This window comes from Cryptomeria japonica, chromosome 8, assembly GCF_030272615.1.
Source record: "Cryptomeria japonica chromosome 8, Sugi_1.0, whole genome shotgun sequence".
NCBI classification, from domain to species: Eukaryota; Viridiplantae; Streptophyta; class Pinopsida; order Cupressales; family Cupressaceae; genus Cryptomeria; species Cryptomeria japonica.
The window spans coordinates 377952085-377975327 of NC_081412.1; the positions used below are offsets into that span (position 1 = coordinate 377952085).

The 23243-nt window shown below is 36.9% G+C and overlaps 1 protein-coding gene across 3 annotated transcripts in view; it reads right to left on the bottom strand.

Annotated features, from left to right (window-relative positions):
* Positions 1–22947, bottom strand: part of LOC131062656 (mitogen-activated protein kinase kinase 3) — a 147339-nt gene extending 124392 nt beyond the window's left edge. For 2 of the 3 annotated variants that reach the window (XM_057996365.2, XM_057996363.2), the window contains exons 1-5: positions 22622–22946; positions 18853–19107; positions 5424–5642; positions 5164–5301; positions 4751–4918 (exon numbers count right to left, since the gene is read on the bottom strand). In XM_057996365.2, coding sequence (XP_057852348.1) covers positions 4751–4918; positions 5164–5301; positions 5424–5642; positions 18853–19107; positions 22622–22705 — 864 coding nt within the window. In that variant the 5' untranslated portion in view covers positions 22706–22946. Of the gene's footprint in view, positions 1–4750; positions 4919–5163; positions 5302–5423; positions 5643–18852; positions 19108–22621 lie in introns of all 3 variants that reach the window. The other variant, XM_057996364.2, reaches the window with a different exon arrangement.
* Positions 22948–23243: the final 296 nt, after the last annotated feature.

A 23243-nucleotide genomic window follows, 5' to 3' on the forward strand; every position in this document is an offset into this window, starting at 1 on the left:
TCCATGTTGTGTGCATGCCATGAACAATGCACTCAAGGACATGGGGAAGATTGAGTGGATTAGAGGAGTGGTCAATGATGTGAGAGATGTGCAGACGTTTATCTACAACCACCACACTTCACATGCACTCTTTAGGACCTTCTCAAAGAAGGATTGAAACTAGTTGAGACCAAATATGCACCCTATTTCATTCTCTTGGAGAGAATGATTGAGTTGCAAGAGGCACTGCAACTCATGGTTATGATAGCAGAATGGAATAGGTGGGTCGAGGCCCAAACAGAGCAGGGGAGGAGGGTGAAGGAGATAGTTAAGAGTGACGTGTTTTCAAGTGATGCAAAATACATAGTCTCCATCATTTCTTTAGTTTTCCAGGTCATCAGATATGGGGATGGGGATGCACCTACCCTTGAGGTGTATGAGTGCATCGATTCTATGCTTGACCCAATGAGGGTGGTTGTGCGAGTGAAGGACCCCACTTTAACATTCTACAATGAACGCATTCGGCCAAACATTTAGCGCAAATGGGACAAGCTCAACACTCCCTTGCATATGGCTGACTATGCATTGAATCCTAAGTGGTACAAGTCTAGGCCTTGTAGAGTTATACTAATTCAGGATGATGAGGTGAAGGTAGGGTTCTTTAGGTGCATTGATAAGATGTGTGATTCTAAAAATGCCAACACAATTCGCACTACGTGGACCAAATTTGCCACTCTTAGGGATTATTCAGACACGGTTAAGATGGATATAGCAACTATGGCGAAGGAGGACCCACTTTTGTGGTGGAATTGTCATGGTCAAAATTCTTTTACTACCACTCAAGCTATTTGTTTGCTATCTCAGGTTTCTAGTTCTTTAGCTGCTGAGAGGGATTGGTCTATGTATAGCTTCATCCACTCTCTTAAAAGGAACAAACTTACCTCTAGGAGAGCAAAGAAGCTTGTGGTTGTACATAGTGCTTTGCGTCTCATTGACCGCAAGACACTTGTGTACAAAGAGAGTCCAACAGCATGATGGGATGTAGAGCTAGAGGAGCCATCAAAGGTTGATGAGGATGCTATGACTTCAAATGCAAAGCTGATTGGTGTTAGTTTGGGGGATCTTAACCATGAGGAGCCTAGTAGTTCCAGTGATGAGGAGTTTGTGGATGATTAGAGGCCTCCCTTCACTGCATTTTGACATTTTGTACTTATTTTGATATCATGATACTCATTGTAATCATCTTTATGATATTTTTATGCTACTCATTGTAATCATCTTTATGATATTTTTATGCTACTCATTGTAATCATCTTTATGATATTTTTGATATAATAGAAATATCCAATTTGACAATTTCATTTGTCAAACTTTATTTAGTATTCAAGAAATTTTAATATTTAGTATTTGCAATTTTACTATTTTACTAATTTTTCAAAGTTCAATTTGAAATGTAATTCTTATACATCTTTTCATAACTAGCTTTTCAAGTACTATAGCACCGCCCCCCCCGCAACCCCCCCACCACCATCCCCAAACTTAGGCCCTTTCTACCCTCATCCCCAAAACCCGTCCCCGCGTCCCCGCGTCCCCAACCTCCGTGGACACTGCTTCACATGAAACCCTCAAATCCTCTTGGAATTCCTTCTATGTTGCCTCTTTGGCATTTAGAATGAACTAATATGCTTTTTCACAGTACTTGGGAAGCCCAAAAAATTTGACTAAGCAAATACTTGGCAACTTAGAAAGTACTATAGCTTAAAATTTCTTAAAAATCCATATTCTTTTGCAAAATTCAATTATAAAATGTATCAAGTTAAAAATTGACATCTCAAAAGAGAATGCACTGTTTTATAGCAATACCAATGTGTGAAAAATGCATTTTAACCAGCATTTTACTTGTGTAGGCATTTTTACCCGCATTTTTTCTTGTGTCAAAAAACTTGCGAGTTAAACTTGTAAAAACTCGTGGAGCAAAAAAATAGAGTAATTGGCAACTCAGAAAGTACTTGTAGAGTCTGCGAACTATGGCATGGATGACAATGTCTTGACCTCTAAGAAACCCATTTCTTGTATGTATAGATGCATCATGCAACCAACAATAATATTTGAATGTAAGATTTTGGCATCATCTTTCACTGTTGTCTATACAATCTTCTATCGACAAGGTATTAATGGCTTGGTATACCGATATTCATGCATTATCTGATCAAGACGTTAGTGCCATTGTTGCCACTTTTTGTATTGAATGAAATGCTCAACATGTAGTTTAGTTGGTCACAGATTAGCTCAAACAAACTCAACCTTTAGATCAAAATTTATCAGATTAACACGAATGGCACTTAAAACAACCGTAGTTTGCATACTCAGACTTGGAAGACTAAAAAAATTCAACTTGGCAAACTTTAAAAAAATACTGAAATGTCTTAAACTTGGTCAAATCTTCTTTAAAGTTGCTCAAATTCACTCAATCAATGTTCCAAATGCTGTGTGAGGAAATACCAAGGGCATGTGGGCTTAAATAGAGCAAAAAACAGTGTTTTTCAGAGTCTAACCCACATTATTATCACATTCATGCATCCAACCTGCATCCCAATTAGTATGATTGTCAGACTCACAGTGAGTTCAAGAGTCAAACTCACCAGGGCTTGTTTGCTGATAGCAGCAAGTTACTATTCAAATTTCTCAGAAGCATTTTTTCCCAGCAAGTACTCAACAATTATGCTAACTATGAAAAGTAAAACAACCACTCAACTTATCCTGAACATATCCCTACATTCCAACTTTTCCCAGACAAATAAATCCTCATCCTTGTCAGAATCTGCCTATCTCAATTCAGAAAGGTTCTTCAAGCATCAGCCCCTCCATTGTGTTGAGGACATCTATGCACTCAACTGTGACCATTATTTTTTTCATAGGAAATTCACTTTCTTTGATGGCTTCTACAAAGTCTGCCCAAGTGTTGGCCAAGGTGTCCTCAGCCATTAATTCTTCATCCACTCACTATGTTGAAAACAATAGGATTCCCACCTTTTATGACATGGGAAGAGATTTTTAAAGGGCTTCAAATGCAATCTTCTCACCATTAAAAAATTAGACACAATAAAAAGAACTCAGTTTAGAGTATTCTTGACTAATATGTTATTCAAATGAGGCGTTGTTATAGGTTCATGTTTGCTTGTGGATGTGACACCATAAAAAACTTGGTTAACATGTTCCGTCACATCATTTCCTACTTCTCAACGGATTCATCAAGCAGCATTATGAAAAGATATCTTATTTGCTCTTTGTATGCCATCATAGATAGATTGAAATGGCAAAGAAGATAATATAAAGGATTGAATGTCTCAAGACTTTACTTCCTACAGTCTAACTTTGTTCAGTGGGACAGACAAATATAGAACAAACCTCTCAGCTACCAATGATCTGGATTAAACTGTAATCTGGTTGACAACACATTAATTATAGCATAAATGAGATTAAAGCAGATAATACATAAAGGGAAGAGGAGTAATATTACAATGCAAACAAATCTTTATTGGTATGAGAGAGCCATATACAATGATAGCAAACTCTGTAAAGAGATTGTCATGCTTTGAATATTATTATATTTCTGACTTTTTAATTCAAAAGTTACTCTTTTTATAGCCTTCTACCATAATAAAAGACTCGCCAAAGAATGTGGAGTTGTTCTCCTGGAGAATCTAAAAAGGACATGACAAATGTCCCTTTGAGAAGAGAAGACAATCTATCATGGCATTGAACTCATCAATCACAATTTGATCATATATACATTGCAATTTAAGGGCCGAAAGCATGTGGGACTCAACAAAAGCCCTAATAGATTTTTCCCAGCCTGACTGGGAGCAGATCCTAAGCTTTTCAACCAATATTAAAATTTCGAGTTCCAAACAACATAAGGAAATGATGCCCCCAGCAATGTAGCCTACAAGCTTTTTGGTTTTTCCCTAAAATTCTATCATGAACTGCCAAATGTATCATTTTCTACTGCCACTACATCCTCAGCATACAGTGACAGAATTCAGATGTCATTGAAATTATTTTTCAAGGAAAATGTTAAATACCATCAGATGATCCTATAATTTTATGCTTCCATGCATTTTGTTTGCTAAAAAAACTTGATTGCTTAACTTTTTGCATTAAATTTCCACGATGAATCACAAGTACACTTCTTTGAGCATAGATCATGCATACAAAAACAAAACATGTGATTCCAAGAGTAAGTCAAGTAAGCAAGTAGGAAAAGAGCACGATATCTACTAAAAGAAATTGATGGATAATTAATACAAATAAGGCAATGTTGACTTCAATTCCCCCAAAATCAGTACATCCAATTGCTTTCAGTTGCAACAGGCACTAGTCTCTCCAATTCCTTCAAAAAAGTAAAGTAGTTCTTTCTGGCGGCCGACCTAGCTTTCTAACCTAGGCAATTTCCTCAAACTTCCTACCATGTAACAATAAGTATTAGATTCATTTACATAACCTCGGCGTACTGGTAAAAAGAAATCATTGCACAAGAAAGAGGCAACTCTAACTGGTTTGCAGGGCCACATTTCCAAGAAAAATCTATTTTGAATATCCAGCAAGCATATGCCTAAAGGCCTTAGTTTTGTATAGTTGTTTCCATATCCAATCAAAACTCATAATTTCTGGATTCAAAAAACTATTGGTTAGATGAACAACAATCAGAACAGATTCCTCAACTTCAGCCCACCACATTAAACAAATTTATAACATTGGGAGATACTACCTGTAGCATGAGATTCACAGGTCCCTTGCTTGCACTATAAGGGAATTGTCCTGTACCACATTCAAAAATTGACAATCCCAGGCTCCAAATATCTGCTGGGTAAGAATAGTATTCGTTGTTGATTCTCTCTGGTGACATGTATGTGACGGTACCTACAAATGTAGCACACTGCAGTCGACATTGAAATCAAGGTTTAACAAGGTTACAATGTTCAAAAGGAAATCTTTACAGTTTACAACTATTCTTCTTGCTGAAATATAAATCCTCTTGGGACTTTACTTACTAGATAAATTTCCTAGTTCAAAACTATTTATCTTTTCTCAATGACAATATTGGTCAATTTCTTCATCTCCAAACATGTTTTTTCTATTTTCACGAGAGGTCAAATCTGAATATTGACAGAGACTAAATACCATTGCAACAGAGTTCTCCAAACCAGCACTGATACCAAAATCTGTGATTTTTGGTTCCCCGTTGAGATTTATGAGCAGATTGGCGGGTTTTATATCTCTATGGACTAGATGTCTAACTCCATGTAGAAAGTTCAATCCCTGCACATAAAATAGCAAACCTTTGAGCATAAGTCAGAGTAATGATAAGAAAAAAATCTTTCCAAGTGTTGTTAAGTTAAATAAAAATCCACTTGCAAATAAGACACATGCAAAGTTCGTACATGCAAGAGTTTATGTGTGATAACAGAAAGAATCGGCTCAGGTATGGACTTCTTGGCTCGCAAAATATCTGCAAGGGAGCCTCCATCCATGTACTCCAAAGCAATGCTAATCTGGCCAGATGCAGGAGTGTAAAAAGCACCATGAAATTCTACTAAGCCATTCCCATGAGGTGCCTCACATAATGTCCGTATCTCATTTAACAATTGTTGCCTTTTTTCCTGCACAATAGTAAAAATAGTTTATCTGAAGAATAATAAAAGTGGGAGAGAAATGTAGCATTACTTTTAAGCACAAAACTCGGTACAATTCTCAGAAAAGATATGCATGTTATGGTCAAATAGCAAAGTGAGAAGTGTACAATCTAGTGCTTTAGATTTGTTCAGTATACCCTGGGGGTTGAGGAACAAAGCTGAATTGTCCCCCCTCTCCCCAGTTTTTTTTTAAAAAAATGTGTAGGAACCCAACTGGCTCTCACTGCTGATACTGGAATTGTTTTGTTTTTGGTTTGATGTTTTGTATTTTTTTGTGTTTTGAGAGGGTTTAATAATAAAAAGCAGATACACATAAGCTGATAAAACTCACAAAACTGAATATTCTGATATTTCTAAATGAAATGACAGCTGCAAACATGTAACTTTATTATTCTTTAAAATATGAAACCTTTACATAAGCATGCATACCCGGATGAGAGGATTATCAACTGCTGATTCAATATTCTGCTAAAAAAGCAATTCTTGAAGTAGATTGATCCTTCTTTGTGTGTGAAAATCAAACCAAGACTTCCAAAAATGGGACGGCTATCTTCTCCAATGCTGGCCGACTTACTTCTACCCAAAATCAATGTTATTAAGTGGCCTCCTCCATAAAATCGAACCATTCACAGTGCAAAGGGGGTTCAGCTGTAATATATGCTGATGTACAGCCTGCTATTTGGTGCCAATACTCTGAATTTCAATGATCAGAATCCACTCTTTAACCCGCTAATAAAAAACTCCTTCAATTCACCATAGAACCCTTGTTCAATAGGCACAATTTTGACCTCTATTTGAAGCCAACTCTGAATACAAACTTTAGCTGATGTTCCACAACCTCAAAATGTCGGTCAATGAAGAATGTACGTTCTCCAATGCCTGAGAATGCTTGAAATCCTGCAGAAACCATTGGTCTTGGTGGTTGAAAATTTTGTACACTTGGGGAAATATACAAAATTGTGGTTTAAACCACAGCACATGAGTAAAAACTCTCCTAATTAAGGGAAGGCTCCCCCTATCTAACTACAACCTTGAAAATAAAATAGGATGGGACAGCAATCTTTCTTCTTCTTTCAAGAAAGACAATATCCTTTTCTCTTCACAGAAAAGGATAGCAATTGAATATAAATAGCAGTAACCACTTTCAAATGAAATGAGAGAAAGGAAATGAAGTTTCCTGAAAGCGCAAAGACCTCCGTCACTTCTTTCGAGACAGGATGATATTATCAAGCTCAAAGACTTGATTATATGAAGTCCTATCTACCCTTTTCGACACTAATGCTATAAAGAACGAGTTATGACAGCTCAAAGACTGAAAAACACTATTCTTTTCTACTTTAAATAATGGGAAGTAGTATAAGCGCAAAGACTTAGAGCTATTTCTCATAGAATCTATTCCTAAATTCTCTTAAGAACAAGTGAAAGCACAAAGACTTGCAGCTTCTCTCAACAAAATATTTAATTTAATCTATATTAAACTCAACTACTTGTAGCACAAAGACTGCAAATCAGAAGTGATTAAGCTCTTTAGGAACACTTGCAAGAAAGATAATATAGAACACTAACTCAAGAATGTAGCACAAAGACTCAAAGCTTGAGCAATTTCCTTCTATTCCTTTCAATTCTTGAATTTACACATGAAACCTCAAAGAATTCTTTGCTGTAAATTTTGCAGAGTTTTTGCTTGCTTTCCAAAAGATAAAAATTACAATAGACCCCTCAAGTATTTATAGAAGAGGAGCCTTGAGAAAAAGGTGGGAGGATCCTAACTAACTTGAGAGATTCCCTCAACCACCAAGACTTATTCAAAAACTAACTAAGACTTATTCCAACTACAATCCTAATTGGACACAACTTGTAGTTGCCTTACATGTAATTACAAAAGTGCAAGTAATGTGTAACTTGCTTTTTACAAAAAATACTTTTACATGTAACTTGTCAAAACAAAATTACAACTAAAGATTACAAGAGTGGAAAAATACAACTAAGTGTTGAAAAACACTTAAGTTGCATTTTGTGAAGACACAAATCCTTGAAATTTCTGGATGCTCGTTTGTAGTTGCTCGGGATTCGGTTCATGGGTGTTCTTGGCAACAACCATGGTCTTCACAATAGTGTCATGACACCGGAGGAGCGCAGAATTGTTTTTATCCAAGATAGACTGGATTTCATGCAAAAAGGCTTGGTGTTTCATCAATGTCTGAATTGAAGCGGCCGTGAATTGTTCGCTCCTCCATTCATTATGAATCCTCATTTGTAAATCAACAAGAACTTATTCTTCTGAAATCAGCTCTCCATCCTAACTTACTATGTTGCAAGAGGCCCTTTCACAATGTGAGACAATATCTCGGAAAACTTCGCCCCGGAATCTCTTTGCATCACCGATCTCCTCAATGAGGGATTTAAGAACAAGGGTCTTGTTTTCCAGGAGTTCTTCAAATTCCAAGTACATGATCCTGGAAGAGATGATGGCATGCTCCTACAAAACACTCAGCTGTTATTGGGGCATGGTACGCCAGATTGTCAAACTTTCAACAACAATTTCCAGATTCTTTTTGAAAGTATTAGAAGTCTGATCCAGTTTCTCCTCAACAGTCTCCAACTTAGACATCATCTGAAAAATGTCTTTCATTACCTGTGCACATAGATCATGACGCTGATCAACCCAGGAATCCAGTGCTTGTACCTTCTGAGCAGCCCTTTCCACTCCACGAATTGATTCTTGGGAACCAGAAGAACCTATGGAGTTACTCCCTTCAGTAGCAGGTTTTGTGATTTTATGAATGGCTGCCATAAGTTGTTGGTTTTCGCCTTCTAGCTTGTCTTTCTTTGCTAGAAGTTCATCACACCTTTGCACCAGCGAAGCAACAGAAAACTGAGCATCATGTTTAATGACCTGATGCGTTTGTTTGCCCAACTCTATCCTTGTAACTTTATCATCAGCAGCTGACATTTCTTCAAGTGGCTTATCTATAATAGGTTCCACAATTTCAGCTACCTTCATCTTATTGCTGTCAACAGTTACTCTGGAGATAGTCTTCACCTTCTTAGCAACTTTGGATCTGGACTGTTTCAGTTGCTAGTATCAGGAAAGATTTCTTGCTTCTTCCTTTTCGGGGTAAAAGAACTAAGCCATGGAGGCAAAGTCATCAACTCCCCTCCAGTAGCAGCCGTAGGCAAAGGAGAAGTAGTTTTTGTTTGAATCACCGTGGTCATCCTAGGAGGAATATCTGTTTGGACAGCGACCACGGTTTGCTCAGTTACTAATGGACATGAAAATTGCCTCATGAATTCTTCAAAACAAGAAGTGGAAGTATCAATTTCTGATAACTGGATGCAAGTAGGAATATCCTCAGGAACTTCCAACACACTCTCTTGTTGAGGATCAGGAGATGGCTCGTATGCTGAAATGGGAATAGCATTCTAAGGAGACTCATCCACAAGCAAATCAGGAGGAGAAAGCGGCGTCTCAATGGGAACTGGAGAAATGATCTCATGAGGCGAGTCGGAAACTGGAGACTTGGGAGCATCATCAGATTGCTGCCCCTCTTCTGGATTATCTAGATCAATCACCTGAACATGAAATCGTGATTTTTCCTTCCCACGAACTGTTGTCTCCTCAGGAGGAAGCACTACTGCACGACTGACTCGCAACTTGATCCTTGTGCTCGAAGATGATGCACCCTCCTTGTTGTCAACCTGAATCTCAGACTTACGTCCAAGAGGCCCTGTAGAATCATCTTTTTTCCAACCTTGATTTTTATAAGTCTAACAGCATTACTTTTCAGCCATGCATTGGTGTTAGCCAAGATAGGCTGAAATCTCTCAAGGATGGATATGCACTCTTTGTGCGACCATTGGATCAAAGGAAGTGGGGCTTCCTCAACCCTCCGAGAAATGTATTCAGGATCAAATATGTGCCCATCATCAATCATCCCTTGTGGGATATCCACCAAGTTCAAATCAACAATTTGCTCAACTGTGAGCCTGCAGTAATCCATCTTAATAACTTCAGCTTCTGTGCGAAGATCTACCCAGATGTCCTCAATGCGATGCACATGCACAAAGGATTTCTTGATCTTCTCCTTCATACCCCTGTAATCAAAATCAGCTCTAGGTTTAAACCTTTTGAGCTTGATTTCCTACAATTCAGTCTCCATGGCCTTAGCTTTCACAGATGTGACAAGGGAATACCGGCCAATTTTCAATGGATTTGTGGTAGAGATCCCCATTCCAACCTTGTGCCTAGCAGACTGAAAAGTGTGGACAGCCATGATCTGTCTTCCCAACTCCATAAGAATGATCTTATCAGTTGGGTATCTGGGAAGCATATATGGCTGACCACCATAGCATCCGATCCTCATATAGGTGAAGGTGGGAAACTGCAGAAACAAACATCCATCCTCGCACACCCTTGCCCATGCCTCATCTGAAACTCTCTTGTTCCTGAGATTTTTGTCAAACTGACACATGTAATATCCGAAGAATGCATCTTGGACTCTTCTGAAATGCAGTCTGTTCGGTCTCAACGGCAACTGGTCATAATACTCCCAAACTGGTATAAGTGAGCGATCACCCTTGGTAGAAAGACCTGGAAAATGTCTAAGTGATGCTACCAAATATACCAAATATGAATTCATGAAGAAGGTCATGGTGGTAGGAACTGCTGCAAGTTGTTCGCACAAGGCATCGCTGATGACTTCTCCCCATGAAATATGATGAGACTGCCTTATGAACATGATGAACTGGTGCATCCATGGCTCAAAGACATTGGAATGCTCAAGGCCCATCATCTTGCTGAGAAGAGTTATGGTGTCTCCTATCTCCCATTTGAAATCGCAGCGGTACAACTTTGCCCACCTTGAGAAGGAGGCTCGTGGCTCTTGGATCCACCTGTTGATATGTCGTTTCCAATCTTTTTCCCTCTTCACATAATACTCTGTTGCACTTTCTTTGGAGATTTCCATATAAACAAGTGCAGGAGGTATTCTAAAACCCTTCTCGATTGTATTTGCATCAAGACAAATTATAGCTTCGCCATCATCATTTTTGATGACTCTTGTCTTTTTATCAAAATGATGGGCGCAAGCAAGAATAAGTTCAGGTTCTAAGGCAGCCACCAAGAAAGATGATGCATGGTGGATATGGCTGTCCAACAGCCGCTGCAAGTTATTATCCTGTGGACCTTCTACCCTCTTGACGAATTCTGACATATCCACGTGCCCTATTTCCGTGTCTCTGATGCGATTCAAAGGAGAAGAAACCTAGGAAGGTGCAACCTCGTTCTGATATTTGTCATATTTGTACTTCATTTTCTTTGAAGCTGGAGATGCCGGCAAATCTGACATTGATTGTGAACCTGGAATACTGTGGTGAAGACTTAAAAGAGTTAAGGCAACATCATAGTCAGCTGCAAATATCATTCTTCCTTCTCCAAATGGGAAAAACTTCGATTCTTGAACTTCACGATTTTGTGAGAGGAATAGGGGAAATATATAGAAATGGGAAAATCTTGACTTTGACCAATTTCGGATCTTGGGGAAATTTTCGCAAGTATACAAGTTGGAAAGAACATACATGCAATCGGGGTTTTAAAACCCGAATGCAAGTACACTTGTAAATTTGCAAATGGAGAAATGGATGGAAAATGAGAATTTGACTTGCGGAAAATGACAGAAATGGAAAGTACAGATATGGGAAAAATGAATGGATAGAAATGGGAAAATTCGGGAATGTCATTTTCATGAAAATGGGAAGAACTCTTCAACATGTAATCCAGTTTTTAAAACCCGAATTTGAAAGGGAGGGGTATTTCACACTTTTCAACTTGGAATTTTAACCAAAAATGGTTAAATTCCTTAACCGTAAGGGAAGAACAAAAATTTCCAGCGAACTTGTAATCGGGATTAAAAATCCCGAATACAAGTAAAGAGGAAAATATGGGAAAAACAATGCAATTCAAAAATTGCATACCAAGGGGAAGATCTCTCTCACAAAAACCGATTTTTGGGGGGGGGAGAACACATTTCAAAAAAAAAAAGCAATTTAAGAAAGAAAACTAAGAAAACAAGAAAATAATAAAATGAAGGAAAGAAAGGAAAGAGAACATACCTTTCTTCAAACTAAAAATGCTTCTCCAAAAATGCAACAATCTTTGGAATGAAGAAGCTAAATCAATAAATAGAGACAAACCGCAATCTCCAAACCCTTGCCACATTTTTGGAAAAAACGCCTTATATGAAAAAATGTGGCAGCAAATGAGTGTAAAATGAAACAAATAAAGCTCCAATCTCCACGCCTAGGTAGGAGAGTTCAAATCGATTTAGGAGAATGCAGCTTGATGAAGTTTTAATCCCCCAAAATGTGGCATTTTGGAAACACGTGGTTGCTGATTTGGAGCAACAACCAGTAAATACAAACCCCAAATGGCGTGACAAGTGGTTTCGAATGCATAAGAATAGGGTAGAAACCAAAACGCCTCTCCTTCCTAGAAGATCTCCACAAAAATCTGCTTTGAAATCTTCAAAAACTGTTTTTCCTTGCAATTCGGATTTTTTGGACCAAACTGCAAGTTCGATTTTGCATAAAGGAATGAAAATCAGATTTTTGGGAGAATATAACAAGTTTTAATTTTCACTTTTTCACTTACTAGGCAAATTCGGGTTTTTTGGAACAAACTGCAAGTTTAAAATTGTCAAAAATGCACTTTATGTGTAAAATCGGGTTTTTGGGAGAGAGATGCAAGTTTTAATTACTTGTAAAGGGGAAATAAAATCCCTACAACAAGTTAGAATTGCTTGCACACATGTAATGGGGGTTTAAAATCCCCATTACATGTAAAAACCATTAAAGTAGGGGTTTTTGGAGAGAACTACAAGTTTACTTGTAATTTAGCCAAAAAATCCCTATTTTAACTAAAAAAGACCCAAAAACAATAAAAAATGATAAAAACAATAAAAGGGAAATTTAAAACAAATTACAAGTATTCATCTTTTAATAAAAGTGCACATGTAATAAGCCAAAAATTCCCCTACAAAGACCAAACAATGGATATCATTAAAACTTGCAGTTTGAAGAAAATTCTCCACCTGCAGTCGGGTTTTTAAAACCCGAAATTGAAGGGAAGACATAGCAGACGAACCCAGACTTTGACGAAATTCGAAACGTAGTTTGAGGATGGACTGAGGATTAAGCCAGTCCAAGGATTAGTCGAAATTATGCCTCACGAAGCATGCCATAGAGTAAAAATTTTCATTTTTTCACAAAAAATTTATGTAGTGGTCCTTCATTTTTGGAAACAAAAATGAGGACAATAGGTCTCTCCAAATCTCAACGCTCTCCAGAAAACAAGTAGAAAAGAAATAATCACATAATGAGTTTGATTTCTCTTGCATAGCCTTATATCCCCTCATGAAGTTCAATTTCCTCTAAAAAGCATTTTTAAATAACATTTAAATTGTTATTACATTTAAACTTAGGAAATCTCTTTTAATTTCTCATTAATATTGGACCCCATATTTAATTGTAATAATGGCCCCCTTTCGATGATGACTTGACCCTCAAATATTAAGTTATAACTTAATAATATAACCTTTTAATTAATAATTATCACTTAGGCCAATTAAATATTAATAACTCCCCAAATACTTATTATTTTGCTATGTCGTCTGAAATGGGAGTCAACACTGCTAATCACCATGTGACCAAAATGCCCTACTAAAAATAGAAAGGGTCCTTCTCGATCAACCTGTGACTTACTATAAATAGTAAGTATAGTAAATGAAGTCCAAATTAAACCAAACAAGCATCAAAACCAAACATACTGAATACTGGAGAAGACAAGAACCTTTGTTGACCAAATTGTTAGGTCCCAGAGACAACTGAGAGGGCGGGGTGAATCAGTTGTCCAATAAATTCAACCAAAATTAACTTAACCAAGACTTAATGCTTAATACCGGTAAACCAAACTTTTATGCCGGTAGACAGTTTTAACAGTTAATTGCAGTACAGGTAAAGATTAATGTATGAAACAAAAAGACAATAACATCCACAACACATAACACCAATGTTTGTACGTGGAAACCCTGTAAGGGGAAAAACCATGGTGGGAAGCCTTACCCACAATCAAATGATACTACTGCAGATAGTATGTGTTTACAATATGGATTCTACACATGCAAAAAGGCCAGCTGCCTAGAGCTCACTGCTCAATCACAAAATGAGAGTCACACTGACTACAATTGGATGGTTAAATCCAATGATAATGTACTGCATAAAATAGCATCTTCATATGCCGGATTCAGTACCGGTTAAGTTCTGATTGCCTTCACAAAACCCTCCTTCAACCTTCAAATGATGTCTGCATGTATAACTCTACTTTTTTTCGCATATACCTTATTGCAATCCTTTTCACAATCCCATTCCTATTCCTATATTCGATCTTGCAAATAAGATCTTACATATATACCATAACCTAAGACCAATTGAATAGGTCGGCTCACTAAAAGATATTACAATAAAATCAATTACAAACAAATCAATATCGATGCATGATGTCGGCTCAATGCATTTACAATAATAATAAATCATCTCTATAATATGTCGTGCTGATCTGGAATAGATATGACTGTCGGTGCTTATCCTGGTCCTATTTGTCGATAACGGCAAATATGCAAACCCGAATAAACAGTTAACCAAATCGCCAAAACAAAGTGATCGAATAATGTCTTTGACATAACCAAGTAGTTTCCAAGTCATTCCAAGTGTCGGTGAACAATATAATCTGTCGGTGAACCAAATACCAGTGTTTTGCATAAGTCTCTATCTTGCCGGTGAACATAACAAAAGTCTCCAAATGCTAATAAGTGTTGACAGGTGTTGACATCAATGACAAAACCATATCAACATATCCAAAATACCAACAGTCTCTGCCTCAGAAGACCCTCTATCCACACTCATTAGCCTACGAGGGTCATAATGATAGGCTAATCTCCCATGACACTGATGTCTAGCTAGAAGGGGACGTCACAATATGGACATGTCCCTTCAATTTGGGGGATGTTCCTAGGGACATCTCTCAAAATCCAAATAGCCAAGGAATGCCTTGATATCCCTAAGATTCCTCGACTATTTGAGGGACATACTGACATCCTTAAATCCTGTTGTTGGAAAAGCAGCGTGAAGAATGTATTCTTTTTAAACTTATAAAATAAAATGGGGTGTCCTCTGTAATGTCCACATTTTTTGATTCACTTGCATTGCAGTTGGCAGTGACCTTATGGGTGTGTCTCAACATTATCAGAGAGGTTATTTGTTTTTACCAGTGAGCTAAGATGGTCTAGAGGACTCATATGATGCTTTCAGATGTTATTTCCAACTTCTAGTGTGTTCTCCAGGATTCTTGAACAGAGTATCTATTTATAGTAAGCTAAGTCACCGCATTCGCTGAATTTTCGGCTCCAAGTTTGAAATTCGGTGAACCTATAAAAAATCAAAAAAAATTGTAGAAGTTCGTCTAGAAATTCGTACGATAGAAGGGTTAGAATATTTTAGGGCATATTCATCGACATTTAGACACATTTCGCGTAGATTTGAAGATCGCAACCTCTGTCCATCACTCCCCACGCAGAAACGTCTCTCTGTTTTGAGGGTTTCTGCTCATTTTGTCCGTCGCCTGTTCGTGCCATAGCCTGCCATCGGCGTGCTGTTGTTTGCCCTGCAATGCGGCCGTTAAAGCTCTTTGTCCATCGAAATAAGATTTCAACTTAAATTCAAGTTTGTATTTTATGTTTTTTGTTTTGTCTTGAACGTAAGATTTCATTTTAAATGTATGTTATTTTAATTTATTTATTGATATTAAATATAGATTAAAGATTTCATATTGAATTTATGTTATTTTAGTTTACTTATTAATATTAAATAGATTTATTTACTATTTATTTATATTAAATAAAAATATATAATTTATTTGTATTTATATTAAATAAAAATATTGCATATATTTAAAAATAATAGTAATTTATAAAGGCGAATTAATATCAAAAAAAAAATTCGAATTTTTTGCCCTTGCCGAATTTTATAATTGCCGAACTCGAACCTAGTGACATAGATAGTAAGTCACCAAGTCGATTCTAATTATCATTATTCATCACCGGTATCACACCTATGCAATCAGTTTTCGATTTCGATGCATTTTGACCATTTCTACAACATGGGTGTAATATTGAGCTTTTTTTTAATTAATTTTACTAAGGGTGCTATTTTAATTAAAATAATTTAATGGGCACCTTAGTGTAATAGCTCGTTGGAATGAATATGGAAAGTTCTAAATGTTGGGACACTGAAAAGTGACTTTAAGTGCTGGAAATGTTTTAAAAATAAAATAAATCCCTTTTTGGGGATACAAGGCTTATTTAATTAATAAAGTGATTTTATATTGAGTTTCTAGAAAGTTCTTGGAAAAGCTTATAAAGGGGTTTGAGAGCTTATTTTTATTGTATAGTTTATTCTAATCTCTCTAATCGAAAGCCTTGTGGTTTGCAAGAAAGAGGTATGACTCTCCCTTACATTGGAAGATATAAAGGGGAGGAGGTTTCACTTGAGGACATCCAAAGATCCATTTACAAAATAAGTTATTATTCTCAAAAGACAGCAATAGAGGGTGGTGATTCAATTCTTATGAAAGGCGGTGACCCTTTCACCAATAAAGTATAAAGAAGAAATCATTCCAAGCATTCAAGGATCACTTATCAATCATCACTCATGAATCCAAAAAGGCAATCATCAATTACCAAATCAAGCAAACAATCAATCAGCAAATCGTTCTATCAAATCAGCACTCATTCAACCATCATTGACCAATATATTAAACCAGCATTCATGATCACAACAATCACTTAATCATCACTCACCAATACCTCAAATCATACAATCAAAGGACAATCAATCAATCAAGTGACATAGAAGGATCAAAGAAAAATAAGCAGAAACAGAATTGAAATCAGAACTGAATTAATATTAGCAGCAGTGCTAATTAAAGAGATAAAGCTGATAGATAAGTAAAATTACAGATATAAGCATATGTGTTCATGCAATAGGGATACTTGCAGAAATTATTGACCTTTGCAAGTAATCTAAATGCTTATCTTTATTATAAATATGTGCTAAAGGATTCATTTAATAATCTATTTTAAATTTAGAGAAACGGATTGCAAATAGGAAGGATGGCCAGCCTCCCAAGTTCACGAGACCCAAGTACGCCACCCCGGGATGGAATGGATGGCCAGCCTTCCATACCCATGGACCAAGAGGTGGAATGGAAGACCGGCCTTCCATGCTCTTGGGCTTGAACAAGGAGGATGACCAGCCTCCAAGGTAAATTGAGGGATGGAAGGGCAGCCCACCTTCTATGCTCTCATACAAGGGCAACCAACCTTGAGACTACAGTTTGCAAACATTTCAACGAAATCCTAAAGGAACTATTATAGGAATCTACTTGAAATGGCTATGGCTTATTTGGAATTCAATTTGAAAGATGTTTATGGATATAATGATGTTTACTAACGATTACTAAGATGTACGTTATCATGGCTTATGATTTAATATCAAGTTCCAATGACTAATATTCTATGTAGGACCTAGACTAGGATCTCTCCTATAAAGGGCATTTCAATGGGTAAATTTGATATTCATAAATGTACCATATTTCTTATTTTAATTGAAATTGTGGTTTTAGGGCAAAAATTTAGTAATATCCCAATTAGGGACATTACAAAAGGAGGCAAGCAAATAACGTGGAAAAATCCTTTGTGGGTAATTCCACCAAAAGTGTGAGATACCTAACTTATGTTCTCCCAAATGGCTTATTTAGAAATTCCTTACACTTATAAAGAGCTTGGAAACACTTTTACCTGCCCAACTCCAACAAGTATCTGCAATTCTTCAACTCTCTACAATATAAGAATCATAAACATGAGCATTGCTCACTCATAACACTTCAATATATGAGCTATGAGAATCAAATAACTCTCCATAGGTCAATATACCACTTTAATAGAGTAGATGTGGATTCCCAAGACATTTAGAAGCTGAAACGACAATCACAGAGAGGAAGAATACAAAAGGCAGAAATCTTAATGTGAAACGTCACTTTTATGGTCATTTTTGTCATTTATGCAACTCCTATTTTGTTTTAGCTGCAAACAAGACATTTATTTTTACACATAAGATGATTATACATCCTTAACAATCTGCCAAAATAAACCCAGTAATCATTTAAGTGGGTAAAAACATGTCAAAAGCACTTCAGCGGCAAACCATGCAACTTGCACCTCAGCAGTGACTTCTCAAAGCCATAACTTCCTCATACGAACTGAAATGTGATGCCCATTTGTTTGTAATTGCGAAGCTTCTGACAAGAATATGAATATACCAAAATATTCAACTTTTGACTCCATTTGACAGTTGTTTTTGGCCTTGCAACAGAGATGGGCATCCAAAATCAATGCCACAGAGTACAAAACCAGATCCAATCTAAAATATATATTGGTTTTGGCCTCATTGGGATTAAAGGATCAGCATTGCCCAATAATGCCATATATAGGAAGTGATTGGTAGATGTTAATCATCATATTGTGAATTTTGTTTTTGTTGTAAGACTTTTGGGCATTGCTCCCTTGAAACATCTCAAGCTAATAATCAAGTTTTCTACTCTTATTTCCGTCAAATTGTGTGGATATCCTCTGTTCTGCTTCTATTTGTGTATTTAAGCTGCTATTTTATTATTGCTACATTCTGGATCTGTTATAAATATTGATACTAATCTACTTCTGCATCTCGCACCATTATAAAACAAAGCAAAGAGCATATTTACATTCAAAAAGTTTTATCGTGCAAAGAAATGACGTCATGGATAGAAAGACTAGTCTAAGCTGCTTAACAGCAATATTTTATCAATAAGAATTAACAAATGATCTTTCAGTGGTGTTGAGATAGAACTCAGAATTAAGATTGTTTGCAAAAAGGGCTTCCCATTCAAAATTTCAAAATTGTTTGAAAATTTCTAAACAAAAATCGACAAACATCCCATTTTACATCTAAGCTGTAAACAAAAAATATAATCTCTATTGTTCAAAGCCAATGACATGATGAATGAATGCATATACATCTTATTACAAACCTTCTCAAAAATATTTATTTTCTTCAGCGCTAAGATTCGATGAGTTGGTATATGGATCGCCTTGCATACAACACTACTAGCACCACACCCAATTGTACCAAATATGCACATCTCACGTGAGGCACACTGATATGTCTTCTCATTGCTATCATCATCTTCCATGCCTGCTGAAGTTCTCTTTTGTAAACCAAGTTCATTGATGTTGTATTCTCCACATGATCTACTCAGTAAGTTCAATGTTCCACCAGCCGAAACCTAGAAAATAAAAAATCATCATTAGCATCTAACACTAAACCAAATACATAAGTCCAATAATGGTGATACATTAAAGGAGTAAAGTTCAGAAGGCAAGAATGGAGAACAGAATTGTGAAATCAGTCCCCTTAGCTTGCCCTAGGTGGCTTGTTACAATAACATCAATAGTCATGTTATACAATATAACAGAACTAGTGGAAAAAGAAAATGGTCAGGGCATCTGATGAATGCCACTCCCTTTACTGTGTGCATGGTTTTGATTCAAGGAACTGATGGAAGGAGGCAATATAGAATGAAAGCATCTTCAATGGGGAGGTAGGATGTGTGAATGATGCCATTTGGCATAGCCAGTGCAATGCTGCTTGCCAACCTAGGCACCATCAAACATCTGATCAACTCTATTACTGGTTACGTCATAATCTTTTTTTAAATGTGGTTCATAATGAGAAATAAAAGGAGCACCAACTTCAGGACCGCCCAAGCATGTGAGGTAAATGTTGTTGCGAGAAAATACAATTGCTTGTAGAACCACTTTGGCTAACATTGGCCAGGCCATCCTTTATTGCCTCACATTTTGGCCACTAAAAGCTATCATGTTGGGTTACAGGTTCAGATTTTAAAAGTGCTATTTGCATTAACTACTATTTAATGCTACAAAACTCAATGCATGGTTATCAATATAAACTTCTCCTATCCATTAAGAAAACTCAATGCATGGTTATCAATATAAACAATGAACTCCTTTGGAAGAAGGTAATGGCACCACTTTTGAGTGCTTTCACCATTGAATAGAGCTCCAAATCAAAGGTTGAATACCTTTGCTTAGCCTCATTCAACTTCTCTGAAAATAAATCCACCGGATGTCCTTCTTGGCTAAGGACTGCACCTATTGCATGCTTGCTTGCATCACATTCAACTGTAAAAAGTTGATCAAAGTTAGGGAGTCTGAAGGTGGGAAGTTCTACATCCTTCCTCTTCAAAATCTCAAAGCTTTGGGATGCCTTCTATGTCCATTCAAACCTGCATTTGATTCCTCCTTTTATAGTGTCAAGAATAGGAGCACAAACATGACTAAAAACTTTGATGAATTTTCTACAAAAAGAAGCCAATACATGAAATCTCCTAACATCACCTATTGTCCTAGGTGTAGACCAATTGACAATAGCTTCAACCTTTGAAGGATCCATTTTCAAACATCCACTAGAAACCACAAAGCCTAAACTTTGATTTATTTGAATTTGTGGGAAAGCAAAGCCACATACAGGAAGGAAAATGATAATAAAAAGAAACTGAGTGAACCCAAAACTAAGGAGGATGGTAAAATAGATTTCAATTCTGTCTGCCACTACTTCTTCCTGAAGACGCCTACTTCTCAAGGCAGATGCCTTTTACATTGAATGATAATCGGCAGTATTCCAGACATTTCATTACTGGTAGTACCGGTGGCTGTGCAAGAGACAAAGACATCAAGAAGCGGGACATAATCAGAAGCATTACTAGTATGATCAAATATTGAGATTAAAGGACTAAGGAATTCAGCTAGAAGCCAATGAGAGGAAATGGACAGGAAAATTGCCCACTAAACTGCATGCACCATGAACAACACTGTAAAGGAGTTCTAATCAGCAGTCAGCCATGATGGAGGAAAGCTTAGAAATGCAGTCAAATGCGAAGTGTAGAGCAGCAAAAAGGATATATGCTGCTTTCTGAAGGAGGAGATCACTTAGAGATCAAACGGCCTGGGGAAATATCCTGACAGATGCGGCAATTGCTCAAGTCACCTTTGGGAAGCATCTGCACAAAGAGGCCATGAAGATTCTTGGCAACATTAGATGCACACAAAATAGCCTGCATCATGATGATGACTTTGGGCAAGAAGCTCCAAAGGAGGATTAAGACTCTCTACGGCTTGGCAGTATCTTTAGTTCTCATCTCTGCTTTGCATAATAGTCTCATGTAATATGTATGGTCGGACCTCTTTGTTGTTCGGCCATGGTATATTGTATACATTATTGTTTGTCAATGTTCAATATGAGTATATTTCAGCCTCTAGGTGGTCATGGCCAGGATGGTTGTAAGAATGCAAAGCAATATCTGACCTTAGTTGGTGCAGCTATGCGCTAACACACCCTTTATAACCATTATGCCAATCTTCTATTTTATATTTGTAGTAACACTGATTCTGGTTAAAGACGAAGCAATGAGAGAAAGATTTATGAGCCATCTCTGGTCAGTAACACTAAGGAGGAAAGAACAGGTACTCAAATTATGTTTCAAAAAAGTAATACAACATTTTAAGGACCATTTCTCATTGACTAACAAGGTTTTTGCTGGTAATTAGTTTAAGGAATCTGTAGCTTCACATATTTGTAGCTTTGAAGTGACCTGAAGTGATTAAATTTAAATTTGATCAAATTTTCAACCTTTCTTAAGAGGATTTTTCTAGCTGATTGAAGGAACGTATAATATGTAATAATTCAAGCACCAAATTTAGCTGTAGATTAAGTGGAGCGAAAAAAACAAATTGATAATTTATCTGATAAAAAAAATAATTTGCATTTATTGCAGGGGATGACAATCACTTTACCCTTAATTACCGTCCTAAACGGAATTGTCAGCAAACTAAAGAGCACTGACAATATCTTCTTCTTTTATTATTATTAAATAGATTAAAAAATCAAAACAGATTATGATCTGATTTTTAATCTATTTAATAAATGTAAAAAAAAATGTCTTTTTTAGTGCTTTTTAATTTGCTGCATAGACATTGCCGTCCTAAACTGCCCCTGCAGATCCATTAGGCCAGAGAGACCCTCATTGAATTAAGCTTAACTGAAACGCTACATATTTAAGAAGATATAGAACCGGCACACTAAGGATTCACTTGCTGGCTAGTAAAGTGGCACTAGAAAATGAACATCTTTACCACTGGGCTGACTGCGTTTTCACATACTTTCTAGTTTTCTTGGGACCATTGTCTAAAGGATCGATTTGGAGCTGGTACGGCTAGCTAATCAAATGCAACCAGATGCTCCTTACACTAGTTCATGTTACTAATCTGGCCAAGAGACATTCACTAAGCTGCTACAACAGTTCCTAATCTCAAACAAGTGGTAACACTCGTCATCCCAAACTAATATTTGTTGTCCACTCCTGCGTTTGAAATATCGTAGCAAATTCTAAATATAATTAAGTGGAACTTATCGCAACTAGGTGTATCGAAGACAATTCATTCCTTCTTGGGAATTTGAGTATGGTATTACAAAGTAAAATGGGATTCTGTCTCATTTTCACATAAATGACCCAGTCATAAACCCCACAGTGATTGCTTCAATGATGTTTCGATTATATTCTTGATCTTACTGAACAAGCTCGCATTCATTATCACCTATCACCGGACGGGGTTTCCTGATCTAAGCTTCTAAAGAAAATATTTGCAGTTCTTTTCGATTCCCGATAGTTTTTCCCTTTCATCTTCTCTGATGTTTAAGATGAAATGTAAGAAATGAAATACCTTGTAAGAAGCACAAGGATCTTGAGGCCCGTCAGCATCGAACAAAATCCCAAGCTTCTTCTTCATATTTTCTACACCTGTCATAGTTGCAATTTTTTCCTCTTTTCTTTTCAAATTCTTTTGGTTGTTATAGAATCCTGTTCGATGGTTTTCTGTAAGATCTTATAGCTCATGGGTCGTATTTTGCTTCACGCACAACCTCATATCGTTTGTTATGTGATTCGACCACACGACCTAGCATGGAATTGATTTTGGCAGGAGACGAGCAGCATGATGATCGGCGAAGCATGGCGTCCGTAAAAATTGAGAGGTGAAATTGAAAGGAAATTTGTTTGATAGTAGTTTAATGAAGGATGGTGGACCCCGTTTCCAGGTAGCAGATAATCTAAGGGCGTACAAAGTAAAACGTGTCTGGCAACACGCTCGACGCCATATTTTCTGTGTTGTGCTTCTCTCATCTCGACACGTGGCGAGGAGATATCTTCTCTGCTTTCCTCCACTGAACTTTTGTCTAACGACGTCCTTTCTTCACCTTTACCAATAATTTGTGGGCTATTTGCAGGTGACGTGGGGTTTAGAGACCTGCTCTACAGAAATGAGATTTCTCGAAGTGAGGGAGTTT